At 40.5% G+C, this 18,313-nt stretch overlaps 1 protein-coding gene across 7 annotated transcripts in view; it reads right to left on the reverse strand.

The window, feature by feature from the left end:
* Positions 1-18,313, reverse strand: part of cdc42bpab (CDC42 binding protein kinase alpha (DMPK-like) b) — a 106,780-nt gene that overhangs the window by 51,712 nt on the left and 36,755 nt on the right. For all 7 annotated transcript variants that reach the window (XR_014536976.1, XM_083562925.1, XM_083562924.1 and 4 more), the window contains exons 6-15: positions 8,718-8,811; positions 8,396-8,596; positions 8,027-8,275; positions 5,141-5,220; positions 4,565-4,725; positions 4,088-4,210; positions 3,847-3,977; positions 2,592-2,834; positions 1,887-1,997; positions 186-421 (exon numbers count right to left, since the gene is read on the reverse strand). Coding sequence is in view for 6 of the 7 variants with exons in the window: in XM_083562925.1 (XP_083419051.1) it covers positions 186-421; positions 1,887-1,997; positions 2,592-2,834; positions 3,847-3,977; positions 4,088-4,210; positions 4,565-4,725; positions 5,141-5,220; positions 8,027-8,275; positions 8,396-8,596; positions 8,718-8,811 (1,629 nt within the window). In the remaining variant the exon portion in view is untranslated. The remainder of the gene's footprint in view (positions 1-185; positions 422-1,886; positions 1,998-2,591; positions 2,835-3,846; positions 3,978-4,087; positions 4,211-4,564; positions 4,726-5,140; positions 5,221-8,026; positions 8,276-8,395; positions 8,597-8,717; positions 8,812-18,313) is intronic.

Below are 18,313 nucleotides of genomic sequence, written 5' to 3' on the forward strand. Positions count from 1 at the left end.
ACCTTGCAGAAGGTGTTTATTGCGAGTGCTGCATCATAGGACACAATATGTCTATCTTGTATTTGGTGTGTGAACGTATATATACACAATGGGCGCTATGCACTCAATTTCTCCAACTATAAAGTATCACAGGAAAATACCAGGCAAACCTGACCATAAACCACCCTATCCACACATGAACATACATTTCTCGTCGTGTCTTCTCCAGCTTGTCTTTGAGCACAAGGATCTCCTTCTGCAGGGTGAGCTGCTGGGCCTCAGCCTCATTCAACTCCTTCCTGTGGCTCTTGAGCTCAGCATTCTGTTGCGTCTCCCTGCGACACAGTTCCTCCTCGTGCTGCACGCGCTTCTTCTCCAGCTCCGCTCGAAGCCACGTCACTTCCTGCTGCTCCGCACTTGCTCCTGGGTGCAGCGGTCCAGCCTGATTCAACCCATACAGGACAGGAGTTAAAACTTGGTCGTGTTAGTACGTTAATAAAAACGTTTGTGGGGACAAATTTTATAAAATGGGCAAATTAATAGTGAACTATAAAGTAGAAACATAATCACATCACACACACTGCTTAAGAATTAAGCATTTAAGAGTTTTAATCAAATAGAAATTAATAGATAATTTGAACTATACATTTCAGGTTTTTGTGTTCTTTTCATTATTTTACATATGAAAATTAGAAATGTCAAAAATATTAGTGTTCCCTTTTTTTTGCTGTTACGAGTCCCATTCAAATAATCTATTTTTTCATTATCCAGACACATTTGCACTAATGTAGATAAACAAGTACTAGCACATGCTAATAATAGATAATGTGGTTTCAAATACACATTTTAAGTTTTTGTGTTCTTGTTCCTTTTATTTATTGTACATATGAAAATTTGAAATGTCAAAAGGATTGGTGTGTTACTTATAATTTTATGTTACTCATTCAATCAACCCACATTTTTATGAATGCCCTATTTTCCCATCGTTTTCGCTATCCGGACACACTGCACTAATGTAGATAGACAAATTTGCTTCGCTGCAAAACTCATAGCACATTAGTGAGAATTAACACTGAGCAGTTTTCATAATACATTTTTTTACAGTCTTTTGAATGTAAGAGTTTGTCCAAATCTTCAATAGGTAATGCAGCTCTTGACAACAATCAAGATGTCAGCAGAACGTTTTAGGAACTTGCTGGTATGTTTCACATCGCTGGGCAGGTAATAGCTGAACATATTTACAGTTTGACCTGAAAACCTGATTTTGGAAATTTTGGCTCTGACATTTCAATAATGTTGCTATATTTATAGTCCTTTTTATGTAATGCACAATTTTTTTTAAGTTTACAGTTCACTGCAATTGTATTCTGCATATATATATATATATATATATATATATATATATATATATATATATATATATATATATATATATATATATATATATGTTTACACACACACACACACACACACACACACACACACACACACACACACACACACTATATTGGGTCATTTGGTCATAAGTACGGTATGTGATTTGTGAGCATTGCATTCCACATGTAGTCCCAATTTGCTCTTATAATTCCCTTCACTCTTCTGGGAAGATGTTCCACTAGATTTTGGAGTGTGCTTATGGATGTTTGTGTTCTTTAGCCATGAGGGTGTTATGAAAGGCAGATACTGATGTAGGTGAAGTCCTGTACAATGGAGTGCTTCCAGATTTGTGGCCATATTACATAGACTAGGTATGTTGTCTGACATAATAACATTATATAAGATGCTCAAATGTTACAGTCATCTATATATATTTTTTTATGTGAACGGTAAAATGTGCAGCATGCACATAAATGCCCATTTGGGGAATGATTGACAAATATAGATACCCCATTGCCTCTGCAATTTACCTTGAAGCTCTCCAGCTCCTCCTCGAGCTGTCTGCTGAACTGCTCGTTCCTCTCTCTCAGTTTCCTCTCTTTCTGCACCTCAGCAGCCTGCTCCTCAGCCTGCACCTCCAACTGATCAAAACCAAACCAGTTTAATGTCTGGTGAAGACTATAATCAAGAAACAGCTGTAACAGACTGGCAAGGACTTGTTCGTTTGCTCACTTTGCAAAGAAAGCATAGCCTTGATGAAGAACTTAAAAAAAAAAAGACATAAATAAAGTATTAATGCAACATTTCCTCCAGACATTGGTCATTTTTACAATACACACTGATGATCAAAGGGTATTTGTGTATTTTGGGTCATCCCACATCAAGTTTTATGTTAAAATCCTTGGTTTTTTTTATTGATCTAATCCACTTTAGTAACCACTCTAACACTAATCTGTACACTCACATTCACACACCTACTGTCAATTTAACCGACTGTTTCTGTGTTCAATCCATGTATAAACATGTTTTTGGGTGGAAAACAAAATGCCTGGAGGATGGCCTCAGTAGAAAGATGAACAATCCTGCCCTAGGTGGTGCACTAGCAAAAGAATTCACTATAAAAATAGTTCAGATCTGGCAACCCAATCGAAAAGGTGACTCTCTCCATTGTCAGCACGATTTCTTCGGAAGGAACTCGCAAGAATCTCCTCGATTGCGAGGAGATCAGCTCCTACCTCTTTGCGTGCTCTCTCAGCCTTGCGTATCTCCAGCCGCAGCGTCTCCATCTTCTGTGAAAGACCCTCCACCTCCTCCTCCTTGTCTCGGAGTTGGCGCGCGAGCCGCTGCTTGTGTGAACGCTGCTCAGTGAGGCGCTCGTTCACTTCGGAGAACTCTTGCATGGCCATCTTCCTTTGACTGTGCGCCTCCTTTATCTCTTTTCCTTGTGCCTTAAGCTTCTCCTTGGTGTCTAAAAGCTCCTGAAAACAAAAGTTGAAACAGGCAGATTGTGCTTGAACATGCTAATCTCACATGCACCAAAAAAAGATGCGATCTCACTAGATACTATTGAAGAACTAAGCCGGAAAACAAACCTTCGAAATCATATTTTACCTTTATGAGGATCTGTTACCTGTTCTCCGTTTGCTCTTTAGACCCTACATTTTCTTTGCTAACTGAACACTGTGTACACTATCACCTGATACAAGTCTAAAGAGTACCTACGCCTATACAAATAGCAGTATGCCTACAGGGACACATTAAAATATGGCAACATTAGACAAAGGATACAGTACATTTAACCCTTTCCTGCAGGACACTGACATTCCTTTAGCGTGACAGAATGGAAATCTGCTCATTAGTTTTAATCAGTATAAACAAATTAATTATTTTATTGCCGCAAGGCTGTTGTACAAGTAGCAGTGATGGGAAGATCGGATCATTTGATTCTTTAAATCTCGTTCATCAAAATAAACAAATCTTTTTTTGAGTCATTTAGTTCATTTCGTTCCTTTCGTTCAATAAGCAGATCCCTCAACACGTCTACATACACCCACTTTGACTATAGTTCCAATCATTTATATACGTATATATAACTCCATAACGTCTACGAGAGTCACGTGACAAAAAAAATTAATTAGAGAACATTTACGAATCACTCTTTAAGATGACTCGTTCATCTGAGTCACATTAAAGACTCGTTTAAAATGAATGAAACTTTAATGAACGACCCATATACTAGTCTGTAGGCAGAGGGATGGGAAATGGAGAGATGTGAGCCTCCTGCTGGGCAAATAATTCATACTTCTCCACAGTATCATTCGTACAGAGGAAAAAAGCACAAGCTTTTTTGATAGTAAAATACTATCCAAACCACTATGCATGCTTTCATATGGAACCACTTCTTTTGATCAATTCCATGCTGAACAGCGGGCTAGAGTTTACTATTCCTACACTAGCTGCAAATATTTCCATCATGAAAACAATCTGCACCTTGTGCAGATTATCTTTCTCCAGTGCGACAGCCTGAAGCTGCCTTTCCAGGGTCTTTATCTTTGAGGAGTCGAAATCTTTCCGTGCCACGTTGGAATCCATAAACTGCGGCTGCTCTAGATGACCTGAATCTGTGACACACACCAGAAGTAACAGTGTTTCACAAATCCAAGCATTATATATGTAAAAGCAGTGGATGAACGTGGTTTAAAACTGTTGCAGGTTGGTGCGGATCTTTTACCTGCAATCTGCTTTTTCAAGATGTCTATCTCACTCTTTAGGCTTCTTATTTCCACCTCTTTGTTGGCACCAGGTGGCACATTTGAATTTGTGTGCTGCAAAGCCTGTACTGTCTGTGTGGCCTCTGCAGCAGGGAAGATGAATTTCATTGATGAGTATCATGTTAAGTACAAACAGGTGTGTTTTGAGGGTTTAAATATTTTTGTGTATCAAATCCAGCTTGTATTTTTCAATTCCCTTTGGATTTACTGTCCAAATATGCAGAACAACATAAACGAGAATAAAGTCATTATTTTTAATATGAAGTCAAAATTACGAGAATAAAGTTGCAGCAGCACAAGAATAAATACTGACGACGTCGGAGACGTCAAGCACCGCCGCTGTTCAACTCCCCCCTTCACCAATAAATGAAGGAACCACTTAAGTGCCAAATGTTGCATATTGTATATATGTATTGTATATATGTATTTCTGCCCACCCTGGAGCTTGCGGCTCAACTCTGTTTTCTCCTGCTCCAGCCGGCGGATTCTTCTTTCATACGCCTCCGAGGCCAAGCTGTCCTCCAAGGTTCTCTGGACACAAGAATCCACCCCTGAAGAGCCTCCAGAGTCTTTCAAACAGCCCCGGTCAGACAGAGAGCTACACAAACACACACACACACACACACACACACACACACACACACACACACACACATATACAACCACACAGAAAATAGCAGCAGCTTCTGAACAAAAATACGCAACACTAATCCTGGCAAATAGAACACCACAAGCCACACATATCTAATATCAAAAGACTGTCAATTTAAAATAAATATGGATGGATCTGCTTGTTTTCCCATTCTCATTTAAATAGCAAGGGAAAAATGTAAGATCCCACATCACTACAAACCGTAGCATATACTGTTACACGTAACTCGACATGAAGCTTGAAGTTGTACAGCGGATTGTGCAACGGTGACAAATTCTCCTTTCGTGATAACACGCTTCGGATCACGGCAGATTTCCCCGAAGTGTTTTGAGGAAAAGCAACCCACACACTGAACACTTACCATTTGCTAGTGTAGGTGAAGCCAAGAAACGGGAGATGGAGTCCAGAGAAGGCCGCGTGGGAGGGTGGAGGCATCGTCTCCTACGATAATAAAGCGCTAATAAATCAGCATTTTTTTGTTGTTTTTTTTAATGTACCACTTTAAAAATAATTGCATCATTATGACTTAATGGTTCCTACGGTGACATGCATTTAAAGTATTGCATTCAACTCCCTTGAACTGAGATTGCGATTTTAGAGTAAACAAAACTGCATTAGTATTCAACCCTATTACTACAAAACTGTAAATGTAGCATCAGAAGCATCAGCAGCATAATTAGTTACAAAAATTATCCAATTTATGTGCAATTACATTATCACATCATCTCAATATAAAGTAAAAAAATTGAGGTTGACTGATCGTGGATATTACCGATACCGATAGCAAGGTGGGATCGTACTTGCAGATAACCGATTAATCACCCGGAAAGTTTTTAAAATAGGCACTGGATAAAAACCAAACCAACATAACACTCCATGTAAAATAGTACTGTACTTATTACAAAAAAAATAATAAAAACAGCACTCACTTCGGAATGTGCTAAAGGAAATAAATATGAATATACCGTCATTTCCGGACTATAAAGCCCACCCATATATAAGCCGCACCCACTGAATTATACAAATATTTTTATTTTTAACATAAATAAGCCGCACCTGTCTATAAGCTGTCTACACTAATGAACTTTACACAGGCTTTAACGAAAGACACGTTACACACGGTGTAACGGGTGAAATATGTTGCGCTTCCCTTAGGCCAACCAGTCAGAGGCCGAGAGCCACATTTTTTACTGTGTTACTGCAAAGAGCCACATCATACACATAGGCACACATGAACATCACCCATCCCTTCCTCTTACACACACACACACACACACACACACACACACACACGCACACACACACGCACACACGCGCACACACACACACACACCTCTGCTCATCCAGATTTATTGTAAATGTCACACACCAACATAATGACAGAAATTGACTCCTACAGTACTAAGACCACAGGACAGTCATTTTCAACAATGAACATTGTGTCTCACACACACAAACTCTTAGTTCAACCAAGTCCACAAACAAAAATATAATAATTTAAAATAGCGTTTTTCTTTTACTATGCATGTTACTTAGTTGGACTTTTGGCATTCCTTGCCTTAAACAATCCCCTTCAAATCTGCATCGTATTCCATTGTTGCCACTCGAAGCAATTCTTTCACACGTGTGTCAGTCAGAACAGATCGATGCTTTGATTTCACGTGTTTCAGGGTAGAAAACAGACTTTGTTTGTGGGTTTTTTTATGTGCGTGTTCACTTCGCTTGAATTCAATATGGTATTTTTGTCAAATGCGCATGTGCGTGAGATGAATATACCGCAGGGGTGGGCAATTAATTTTTACAAGGGGCCACATGAGAAACCTGAATTGTGTCTTGAAATTTTAGCATTGCATGTTTTGCAAATCGCTATCCGCACACCGCAGACATGTTGCTCTTATCCCGATAACCGTGTGCTGGCTGCAAATTTTTATTGCGTCATTACAATTGTGTTTCTGCCGTGTTGTTTCGGTGATTTAGGTATTTCGGCCGAAAATATTCGGTGCATCCCTGTAATTTATGATTGGCCTCACGCGGGCCGGACAGGGACGTACAAAGGGCCAGATGTGGCCCGCAGGCCGTAGTTTGCCCAGGTCTGATAAACCGCAAAGTTTCCCAGTAGGGGCAAGCCGCATGAAACCAGCCAAAGAGCCGCATGCGGCTCGCGAGCCGCGGGTTGGCCACCTCTGCTTTAGGAGCATAGTGGTATTTTGGGAATAGCATGCCACTGCATTTTTCCAGTATTACTGCGTGTGTTTAAGACGAGGATTATGTCCTTATTATTTTCTGATGCTGATTTCTAAGTTTCTTTGACTAACCCTTAACGCTGTTGCCAAGAAAAATAAAAAAGCACAAGTTTTGGAAACCTGTCTGTGCTTATATGATTTCTGTTGCAACTGGAGTTAGCGAGCTCTCCCTTCACCCAGACTCAACGCGTTACAACAGCGTGTATCTAAACAGTAGCCTACCAAGTAAGTCATTGTTTACTGTCTTCCCCCTTCCTTTCACAACTATTTCTCTCGGGAGTTTATCTTTTGGCATCGTCGTGCGTTTAAAAATCACCCGGTGAAAGCTTTCTTCCCGAAGCCGTGCAGCTCAGAACAAAGGTGAGGTGTGTTTTTTTCGTTTCCGTTCGGAAATTTCATTGGTCTAATGTTATGTCACTCAGTTTTTTGGCTTGAAGTTTGTGAAACCGTGAAAAATCCAGGAAAAAATTTGAAAATTAACCGCTTCGTTGTTTAAGGTGTTCAAAGCGTAGGAAAAAAAGTAGCGGCTTATAGTCCGAAAAATACGGTAATTATTTAATTACTAAATTATAAATAAAAAATATAACATAGCGCTCTCCATGCAGCGCATCGTCTCATGTGTAAGAACCAACAGCAGGTGGCATCAGTGATTCACCTCTACAGACAGATTTTTGCTGATAGCCAATAGTTCCATTAAACAACTAAACGTAAAACCAATTAATCGGCCAACCTCTTGTGTAAAAAAGAAATCCCCAAAACCTTATACTTGACGACATAAACTAACTGACATAAACTAACTAACTTCATTAAGTCGAGAAGTCCAGGACAAAGTTCTGGAAAAGCATTAAGCAGCAAAGCAAAAAATAACCTTTAAACAAGCTACAGAACACCATTAAATCCAGTTTATTAGTAAATATGACGTAGAATGCCAAAAGGAGATCTTTTACCAAAAATTCAGTGACTGGGTATAAAGGAGTCTAGGGAAATACATTTCCACAACCTACCAAATTCTTTAGGCAGTCATCCTCCACGTCAAAGTTGGATGTGTCAGTGGGGCTGCTGACTTCAGGGATGTACGGGGCCTCGCAAGTGCGGATGTCATTCCATCTGATGCCTAAGAAAAAGGGGTGGCTCTTAAAGTCCTCGATGCCGTTCTGGCCCAGTCGGTGCTCACGGGAGCAGATCAACCTGCGCATGAGATCTTTGGCCTCCTCAGATACATCGGACACCTGGGTGGGAAACTGGAAGCGCTCCTATGAAGAACAAAAAGATAAATGTACCTTGGTACAAGAGGATGATGACCTTATTGAGAAGATGAGGCAACTAGACAACGACTAGACAGAGTTACAAATTATCAGCATTCCTTTGCCCACCTTATGGTTCATGATTTTGCCGTACGTCTCCACAAGTGACTCGGCGTAAAACGGCGTCTCCCCGTACAGCATCTCATATATACACACTCCCAGAGACCACCAATCACACTCTGGCCCATATTTTCCTTTCCCATCCTCCATGGCCTGCAGGATCTCAGGAGAGATGTAGTCTGGAGTTCCCACTGCGATCGAGGACTGCACCTAAGTGAAGCACAGCTCAGAGTTACAAACTGCATCCGTCAGTGAGCCTCAAGCTCTAGGGATCAACAATAGAGCTCTATAACGCTGCACCTGAATCTCAGTGCACAATGGATGGACTTACTGTTCCGTCCTCCATGAGTTTCAGACAGGAGCCAAAGTCTGCCAGGCGAATGTGGCCATTCATGTCCAGCAATATGTTGTCGGGTTTGATGTCCCTGCACAAAATTTTTTATTTTTTTTTATTCTTGACACTATTAACAAGCAAGGTTTATTATTAGCATGGCAGCCTTAGGTTTAAAAACTGTACCTGACATGGCTATTATAAGGTGGAACAAGTTGATTTTAATAGAAAGAACAAAGAATCACTTCATGGAAATTCCTGAGATGGTAGAGATGTGAAAGTCTCAGGACAGAAAATGTACAAAGAAAGGACATTCGGTGCTTGTGTGGTGCTGCATGACCTATTAACAGCATTCATTCATTCAGTCATTCCTTGATTCATGAATCTGAATTAATTTCCCCTGTCAGTATGACTGTGGCTTAGAGTAATTATATTACACAGCTATGTATATTTTAAAATATCAAACTAAGTTTCTCTGAAGATACTCAGACATTTAGGTGCAGTTATTTGGAAGTTCAGTAATTTCAACTCTTCATTCTTTACTCATGTTTCAAAGCTTTTTGTTAATGTTATGATTCGTTCTTATAAGTATTCTGGTGTTGTTTTTGCATGAAAATTTTTTTTTACCATTAGCTTGAATTGACTGCTGCCTAGCCAGTTCAGTTAGTGACTGCTAAAGACCAGCAATGCTAGTCCAACCTGCCGTTAGCAAAGAAAACAGGATATCTTAGTTGATTACTGTATCTCAGTGGTTAAGATGCTGGGTTACTGATCGGAAGGTTAGGGGGTCAAGGGGGTTTTGCCAAAAGCTGACACACTTGAGCCCTTGAGCAAGGCGCTTAACCCTCTCTGCTGCAGGGGCGCTGTATCATGGCTGACTCTGCGCTCTGACCTTAGCTTCCAAGCAAGCTGGGATATGCGATAAAGGAATTTCACTGTGCTGTAATGTATATGTGACAAATAAAGGCTATTCTATCTATCTATAGAAGGTAAAATTGCATGAACTACGTTTTGCAAAGTTTCTCAGTCTCCTTTATCTGAAAGTTGGGTCATGTCAACTGGACCTCTATATGGTTAGATCTGACTGAAGAAGCTGCTCGAATGAGTAGTGAAACATTTCTATTCAACCAGATAGAGTTCCAGTTGACATGACTTAACTTTCAGAGAGAACTACATTCATTGGTTGAAAATTTTAGTTTTTGGAAGGGTCAAAATTTAATCACGAGCTGCAGTGGGATTAGTTCTATGTTTTTTAACCCTCTCCGCACTAATCATTGAAGATGGTTAGAATTTCTAAAATTTTAGTTTCTACCGTAAATTCTTTAGCATTCCTACCCTGCACATTAATCAGCACACTGTGCATTCCTCCATAATATACACATCATTCTTGAATCCTGCACACATGTTAAGAAATGTCCATCTTGGTAAGTATTCACTTAAATTACATAAATGTTACACTAATTTATGTTTAAAACTTCCTTGTGCTGTGTGTAAGTTGTTGTGCAACAAACTAATACTAACAATTAAATAAAAGTCAAAAATGTCATTTTTTTTTAATATTAATTTGCACACAGCACAACAGCTTATGAGCAAACAAAATGTTTATACTGTATTTATATTTGTATATGACAAAGTTTATATACATTTCCCAATTTTTTTTATTAATTCTCACAAATTCCCATAAAATCCTGGTGAGTTTCCAACATGGAATATTTCAAAAATATCCAAAAATATCCAAAATTCCTGGACATTTTCCGCCCCCTTTTGCAACCCTAGTTACCACACCGGATCATCTGTCTCCTTACCCCCCTGTCCACTACATCTGCCTCTTTCAATTCAATCTCCTGCATGTCTTCCCTTACCACATCCATAAACCTCCTCCTTGGTCTTCCTCTTTTCCTCCTTCCTGGCGGCTCCATCCTCAGCATTCTTCTACCGATATACCCCATGTCCCTCTTCTGGACATGTCCAAACCATCTCAATCTAGCCTTCCTTACCTTGTCTCCAAAATGTCCTACCTGCACTGTCCCTCTAAAAAACAAATTTCTAATCCTGTCCATCCTCGTCACTTGCAATTAACATCTCATGGACAGCAACCCAACCAAAAAAAAATAAAATTTTCAGTTCCTGTAAACTCAGTGCTAATAAACCTTCTGCCCCTGCTATAGTCTAAATGCTTGTTCTCCTAAATCAGCTTGTGGAGCAGATCTGAGGCAAGAATTGTAGGTACTAAATATGATACTCTTTTTGTATGATACAAATATACGCCTGTGTAGTGTTTAAAATGTGTGACTGTACATTTTTAAGATGTTTCACACTAATTTAGCAAAAAAAAAAAAAAAAAAACACTATATAAAAAAATATTGGAACACCTGTCTTTTCCAGCCATTTACCACAAAGTTGGAGGAACACAGTGGGGTAAATAAGTATTTGATACACAGCGGTTTTTTAATTATCCTATTTACAAAGAACGGAGAGATTTGTAATTTTCCTCATAGGTACACCACTGTGAGAGACAAATTAATAAAAAGAAATCCAGAAAATCACATTGTATAATTTTTAAATAATACATTTCCATTTTATTGCATGAAATAAGTATTTTTATCACCTACTAACCAGCAAGAATTCTGTCTCATACAGACCTGTTAGTTTTAGTTATAGACTAGTTTTTTAAGTCTTTAAGAAGCCCTACTATCCTGAACTCGTTACCTGTATAAAAGACACCTGTCCACACACTCAATTAATCAGACTTCAACCTCTCCACTATGGGCAAGACCAAAGAGCTAAGGACACTAGGAACAAAATAGACTTGCACAAGTCTGGGATGGGCTACAGGACAATAAGCAAACAGATTGGTGAGAAGGTAACAGATAAGATCGGATAAAAAGGAAGTACTTCTACTTTAGGACCACATGCAGCTAGAAGTAAACTTTCTGATTATGTAGCATCTCTGGATGATGTTTCTATCTCAGTGTGTACAGCAGTCAAAGACCTTGGTGTGATTATTGACAATAATCTTTCCTTTGAGGCTCACGTGATGTTACAGGATGCAGAAAAACTAGTTCATGCTTTTGTTACATCTAGATTAGACTACTGTAATGCTTTACTGTCTGGGTGTTTGAGTAAGTGCATACATAAGCTTTAGTTAGTTCAGAGTGCAGCACCAAGAGTCCTATAGAAAATATTACCACATCACCCCTGTTTCAATCAGTCTACACTGCTCCTAATTAAATCTCGCCTTGATTATAAAATACTACTGACGTATAAAGCACTTAACGGCCTCGCACTGCAGTATCTGAGTGAACTTCTGTACCATTACGATCCCTCTTTGCCAACTTAGATCAAAAGGTGCAGGCTATTTGTTGGTACCTCCAATAATGTCGACTACAGAAGGGGGCAGATCTTTTTCTTATAAAGCCCCACAGTTATGAAACAGCCTTTCAATCAGTGTTCTGGACTCAGACACAGTCTCAGTGTTCAAGTCGAGGCTGAAAACATATTTATTTAGTCAAGTTTTTATTAGTAGATTTTTCTTAGGTAAAGGCGCAAATCTTTAGGGATCAGATCTGTAGGGATCATGTATATAGAGTGTTTGGTGAACTGGGATATTTGTATGCTGTCACCCCCTCACTCTCACACGTTCTCTTAGGTTTGTTGACGGTGGTGTGGTGGGTCATTTCTTATCCCAGAGATCCCTCATGTCTGTGCTACCTTCTGGTTCTCCCTTTAAGTTATGCTGCCATAGTGAGTCTTGCCGGAGTCCCCAACTGCACAGTGTTCTTATCTTTTACACAACAATAAGGACACATAATAATCCATATCCTTCTCTTCCTGTCACCCCTCTTCTCTCTCTCTCTCTCTCTCTCTCTCTCTCTCTCTCTCTCTTGCTCTTGCGGTCGAGTTAAACATGCTCCTGAGGTTCCAGTGACCACTGTTTCTGCCACCTCTTCTCTCCGCGGATCTTCCCACTTCATCCAGGCCTGCCTCTGTATAATGTCCTCTTCGATTGGAGGCCACTCTGTACAGCTGTGGATGGTTTCTCATCAACGCCTTGGGTGGTTCCATGAAATTCCAGAGTAAGAAGGGGAGCTTTGAGGATGGATTTGGACTGTAGTTAATGTCAACTGATTCAGGACTACAGTTTGCTTCTGATTACTATCACTGCACCTCGCAACATTGTTTATCTGTAATAAATGGGCATTCGCTGCAACCCAGATGAGAATGGGTTTGCTCTTGAGTCCGGTTCCTCTCAAGGTTTCTTCTTTACGCCATCTCGGGGAGTTTTTCCTTTCCACAGTCGCCACCGGCTTGCTCATCAGGGACAAATTTACACTTATAAAGAACACCTTATTCATTCTTTATCACAACATTATCTGTGTAAAGCTGCTTTAAGACAATGTTCATTGTTAAATGCGCTATACAAATAAAATTGACTTTAACTGAATTTAACTGTTGGCGCAATTATGAGAAAATGGAAAAAATTCAAGGTGACTGTTAATCTCCCTCAGACTGGGGCTCCATGCAAGATCTCGCCTGGTGGAGTATCAATGATCCTGAGAAAGGTGAGGGATCAGCCTAAAACTACACAGGAGGACCTGGTCAATGACCTGAAGGGAGCTGGGACCACAGTCTCAAGGGTTACCATTAGTAACACACTACACTGTCATAGATTTTTTTTTTTTTAAACCTGCAGTGTGCGCAAGGTCCCCTGCTCAAACCAGCACATGTCCGGGCCCATCTGAAGTTTGCCAACTACCATCTGGATGATCCAAAGGAGGCATGGAAGAAGGTCATGTGGTTAGATGAGACCAAAATAGAACTTTTTGGTATAAACTTCGATCTCCGTGTTTGGAGGAAGAAGAAGAACGCCATCCCAACCGTGAAGTGTGGAAACATCATGCTTTGGGGTTGCTTTTCTGCAAAGGGGACGGCACCATATTGAGGGGAGGATGGATGGGGCCATGTATCGCAAGATTTTGGGAACAACCTCTTTCCCTCAATAGGAGCATTAAAGATAGGTCGGGGCTGGGTCTTCCAGCAAGACAATGACCCCAAAAACAGCCAGGGCAACTAAGAAGTGGCTCAGAAAGAAGCATTTCAAGGTCCTGAAGTGGCCTAGCCAGTCTCCAGACCTGAACCCGATAGAAAATCTATAGAGGGAGCTGAAACTCTGTGTTGCCCAGCGACAGCCCCAAAACCCAAAAGATCTAGACAAGATCTGTATGGAGGAGTGGGCCAAAATCCCTGCTGCAGTGTGTGCAAACCTGTTCGTCTAATCTCTGTGATTGTAAACAAAGGTTTTTGTACCAAATATTTGGTTCTATTTTTCTATTGTATCAAATACTTATTTCATGCAAAAAAATGGAAATTAATTATTTAAAAATCATACAAAGATTTTTTTATTCTGTCTCTCACAGTTGAGGTGTACCTACGATGAAAATTACAGATTTCTCTGTTCTTTGTAAGTAGGAAATTTAAAAAATGTCAGTGTATCAAATATTTATTACTTATTTGCCCCACTGTATAAGAGTCTTTGGAACACAAGATAACACAAGAACAAAGAAACCTATTCACAGGACTACACAAAGTTCACAAATGCAGTACAATAGGACGATAATACAATGACAGCGCAGCACCGACCAGTACTAAGAGCTAAATGTGTGCAAAAAATAGAATAATTTGGCCATTTCGTGCTGCTGTGGATTGATGAAATAACCAAAGTTCAAGGCATGCGTTGTTTAATGGGTTTGTTTAATGTATATTTTTTCTCTGTTTACAACATGAAAGCACAAATTTGCAGCACTAACATTACTTTCTCTGTGGCAGGTGAGTTACAGTTGGGCTACCATTGTCTGCCGTGTCTGATGATATCTCTTGTCCCACTTCTACCATCTCATTTTTGTCTTCTGTTACATCTGCATCTTTTCCTGAGTTTCCTTTTCTTTCATCACCAGTATGAACAAGTTTTCCCAGACCACCTCTTTCTCCACAATTTCTCACCAGCACTGTTTTCAGGCTGGAGATCCGCTCTTTTTAGTATTTTCTTATCATAGTCCTGCTGTGCTCTTTTTTTTTGTTCTTGATACCGATTTATACACTTATTCCATGCATTTTTTTTCCACTTGGCAACATAATCACTGTGCGAAGTTCCACAATCTCCTGGCTTCCGTTCAAACATCAAATCAATAGGCAGCCTTGGGTTTGTCCCATACAGGAGGTAGTATGAAGCATACCCAGTTACTTCATTTCGTGTGCAGTTATATTCATGGACTACCTTGTTTAAGGAGCTCTTCCAATCAGCCTTGGCTTGACTTGGCAGGGATCTGAGCATTGAAAGCAATGTTTGATTTAACCTTTCCACCTCCACCTGTCTGTTTCCAGCAGGGTGGTATGGTGTGGTGAGGGAGTATTAGATATCACAGAGTTCCTTAATTTGTGCAAAAAACTTGTTCATAAATTTCTTTGCCTGATCATGGTGGAGTTTGGTGGGAAATCTGTGCCTGAGAACAATGTAAGCAAAGATCTTGGACATTTCTGTTTCAAACAGCTACACACTTTGGTAACACAATGTTCCACATCACCCCAAATGTAAGGCCAATAAAATCTCTCTTGGATGAGACTCAGTGTGTGCTCCACTCCTTGGTGCCCCATTTCCTCATGAAGCTCATCCAAGGCCTCTCATCCAAGGCCTCTCTTCTTCCGACTTCACAAGAAGTTAGATCGATAGCCGCGATAACTCTTGGACTGGCCTTATGCAAACAGGCCTGCATTTAATTCTCCGTATTAAGAGGCATCTTTGACAGTACTTCAGCATCTCTGTGTTCCCGCCTGGTCTATATTTGATGGCAAATTGTAGTCAGCCAAGTCTGTCATCCTATCGGTGAGTGTTGCCATTGAGTTTGGCCATGGACAAAACATATGTCAAGGGGTTATTGTCCATATAGACCACAAAGGGAGGTTGCATAATATAGGTATTCACAAAATCGTTCAAACGACCCATTTCAATGCCAAGAATTCCAGTTTCCCATTGTGCAAATGATATGACATGCTCTTCAAACTCACGGTAGCCTAAGATCGAAGGGCTCAGCCAGAACTTAAGAAGCTGTTTTTCGCCCCTTCCCCCTTCCTTCTTACTGTTGCCATTTTTATGGCTTGCTCCATTTTCTGAAAGCTTCTTTGTTGACAAAAATTCATACAGAGGTTTGGCAATCTGGGAGAAAGTAGGAATATATGTGTGATAGTTTGACAGGTCACCCATTGTTTAAGGCTTATAGTCCATTATTGCTTGCACATGTGCAATCTTTTTGAGGTTCCATTGTGTAGCCCACTTTCAACACTATTTTTCCCAGTAACTTTACCTCAGCCTTCTGGGCTATAAGCTTTACCCCATTTACTCTGGTCCCAACATAGCACTTCTCTGACATCATTGAGGTGCTCCTCGAATGTCTTACTGTGTAAAAGGTTATCATCTAAGTATGGAAGACGGTGTTATCTCTGAGTCCCAGCAAGCATGCCTCCATACTGCGCTGGAACTCAGCAGTCCAAAGGTCCGAGGACAGTCCAAACGGGATCTGGACCATTTATAAAGTCCCCAGGGTGTTATGAAAGCTGTAATGCGTTGGCTGCCCTCTTCCACAAACCCCTGCAAAGGAATGTAGCTGGTGTAGGTGGCAGCTCTGACCTGCTCAGTCTTTTCTCTTTGTTCAAGTTCGGCTTCCAGTTGTTATATCCTTTGCTGCAGAAACTCTTAGGTTTTCTCTTGTGGATCAATGTAATTCAGCATGGAGGTTGATCTTTCTGGTTTCATCGAATAAACAGACATCTTAACATTACTCCTCCCCTTGGCTGGATTCTTTGACGCTTTACAGCCCCGGGCAGCATAGCCCATGACTCCACATTTGAAGCAGTGCTCAAATGTGGAGTCATGAGCCATGCTGCCCGGGGCTGTAGAGCTCTAATTCTTTCTGCCCCTCCATTGCAGGTGCCTCTTTGCCTTTCTGCCTGTAGATGTCACTTGACTGCTCGCTAACCAACTCTTTGGTCGACATTTCAGCCTGTGTGCCAGAATGGGACTGCATTTATGAACACAGCTGGTGTACTTTTGCCACTAAACTCCGTGTTCCTATTCTGTTTACAAGTTATTTTGTTGCAATCACATACCTATTTCACTAGATCAAGCTGTGACATTCACAAACTTTCTGTCACACGTTCGACTGGCATTTCCAGATCCATTCCGCATTGGTATGATTGCTTACTTGGCCGTGAAACTCTGTTCTTTCGCTAGCTAGCTCCGTTACTCTCACGTGATCCCTTCAACTTGCACTTCATATATATATATATATATATATATATATATATATATATATATATATATATATATATATATATATATATATATACGTATATATATATATATATATATATATATATATATATATATATATATATATACGTATATATATATATATATATATATATATATATATATATATATATATATATATATATATATATATATATACATATATATATATACATATATATAACCCAGCCATTAGGGGGGCACAAGCCAGTGTACTCTTAGTGCCGGTCCCAAGCCCGGGTAAATGGGGAGGGTTGCGTTAGGAAGGGCATCCAGCGTAAAACATGTGCCAAATCAAATATGCGGATCACAAATGAGAATTTCATACCGGATCGGTCGAGGCCCGGGTTAACAACGACCGCCACAGGTATCGTTAGCCGACAGGGTACCGGTGGAAATTGGGCTACTGTTGGCCGAAGGAGGAGAAGGAGAGGAGGAAGGCGTCTACAGAGACGGCAGGAAAAGGAGCAGTGTAGGAGAGTAGAGGTTCGGGTTGGTACTTTAAATGTTGGTACTATGACATGTAAAGGGAGAGAGATAGCTGATATGATGGAGAGGAGAAAGGTAGATGTGTTGTGTGTTCAGGAGACCAAGTGGAAAGGGAGTAAGGCCAGGAACATTGGAGGTGGGTTTAAACTGTTTTATCATGGTGTGGATGGGAAGAGAAATGGTGTAGGGGTGATTCTGAAGGAAGCGTACAGTAAGAGTGTAGTGGAGGTGAAGAGAGTTTCTGATAGGGTGATGATCGTGAAGGTGGAAGTTGAAGGGATGATGATAAATGTCATCAGTGCCTATGCTCCACAAGTTGGCTGTGAGATGGAGGAGAAAGAAAGATTCTGGAGTGAATTAGATGAAGTGGTAGATGGTGTACCTAGGAAAGAACGATTGGTGATTGGGGCAGACTTTAATGGGCATGTAGGTGAAGGGAACAGAGGTGATGAGGAGGTGATGGGTAGGTATGGTTTTAAGGAGAGGAATGTGGAAGGGCAGATGGTGGTAGATTTTGCTAAAAGGATGGAAATGGCAGTGGTGAACACGTATTTTAAGAAGAAGGAGGATCATAGGGTGACGTATAAGAGTGGAGGAAGGTGCACACAGGTGGATTATCTTCTGTGTAGGAGATGCAACCTGAAGGAGATTGGAGACTGTAAGGTGTTGGCGGGGGACAGTGTAGCTAGACAGCATCGGATGGTGGTCTGTAGGATGGTTTTGGAGGCGAAGAAGAAGAGGAGGA

This window comes from Silurus aristotelis (genome assembly GCF_946808225.1).
Source record: "Silurus aristotelis genome assembly, chromosome: 15".
In the NCBI taxonomy this organism is placed as follows: Eukaryota; Metazoa; Chordata; class Actinopteri; order Siluriformes; family Siluridae; genus Silurus; species Silurus aristotelis.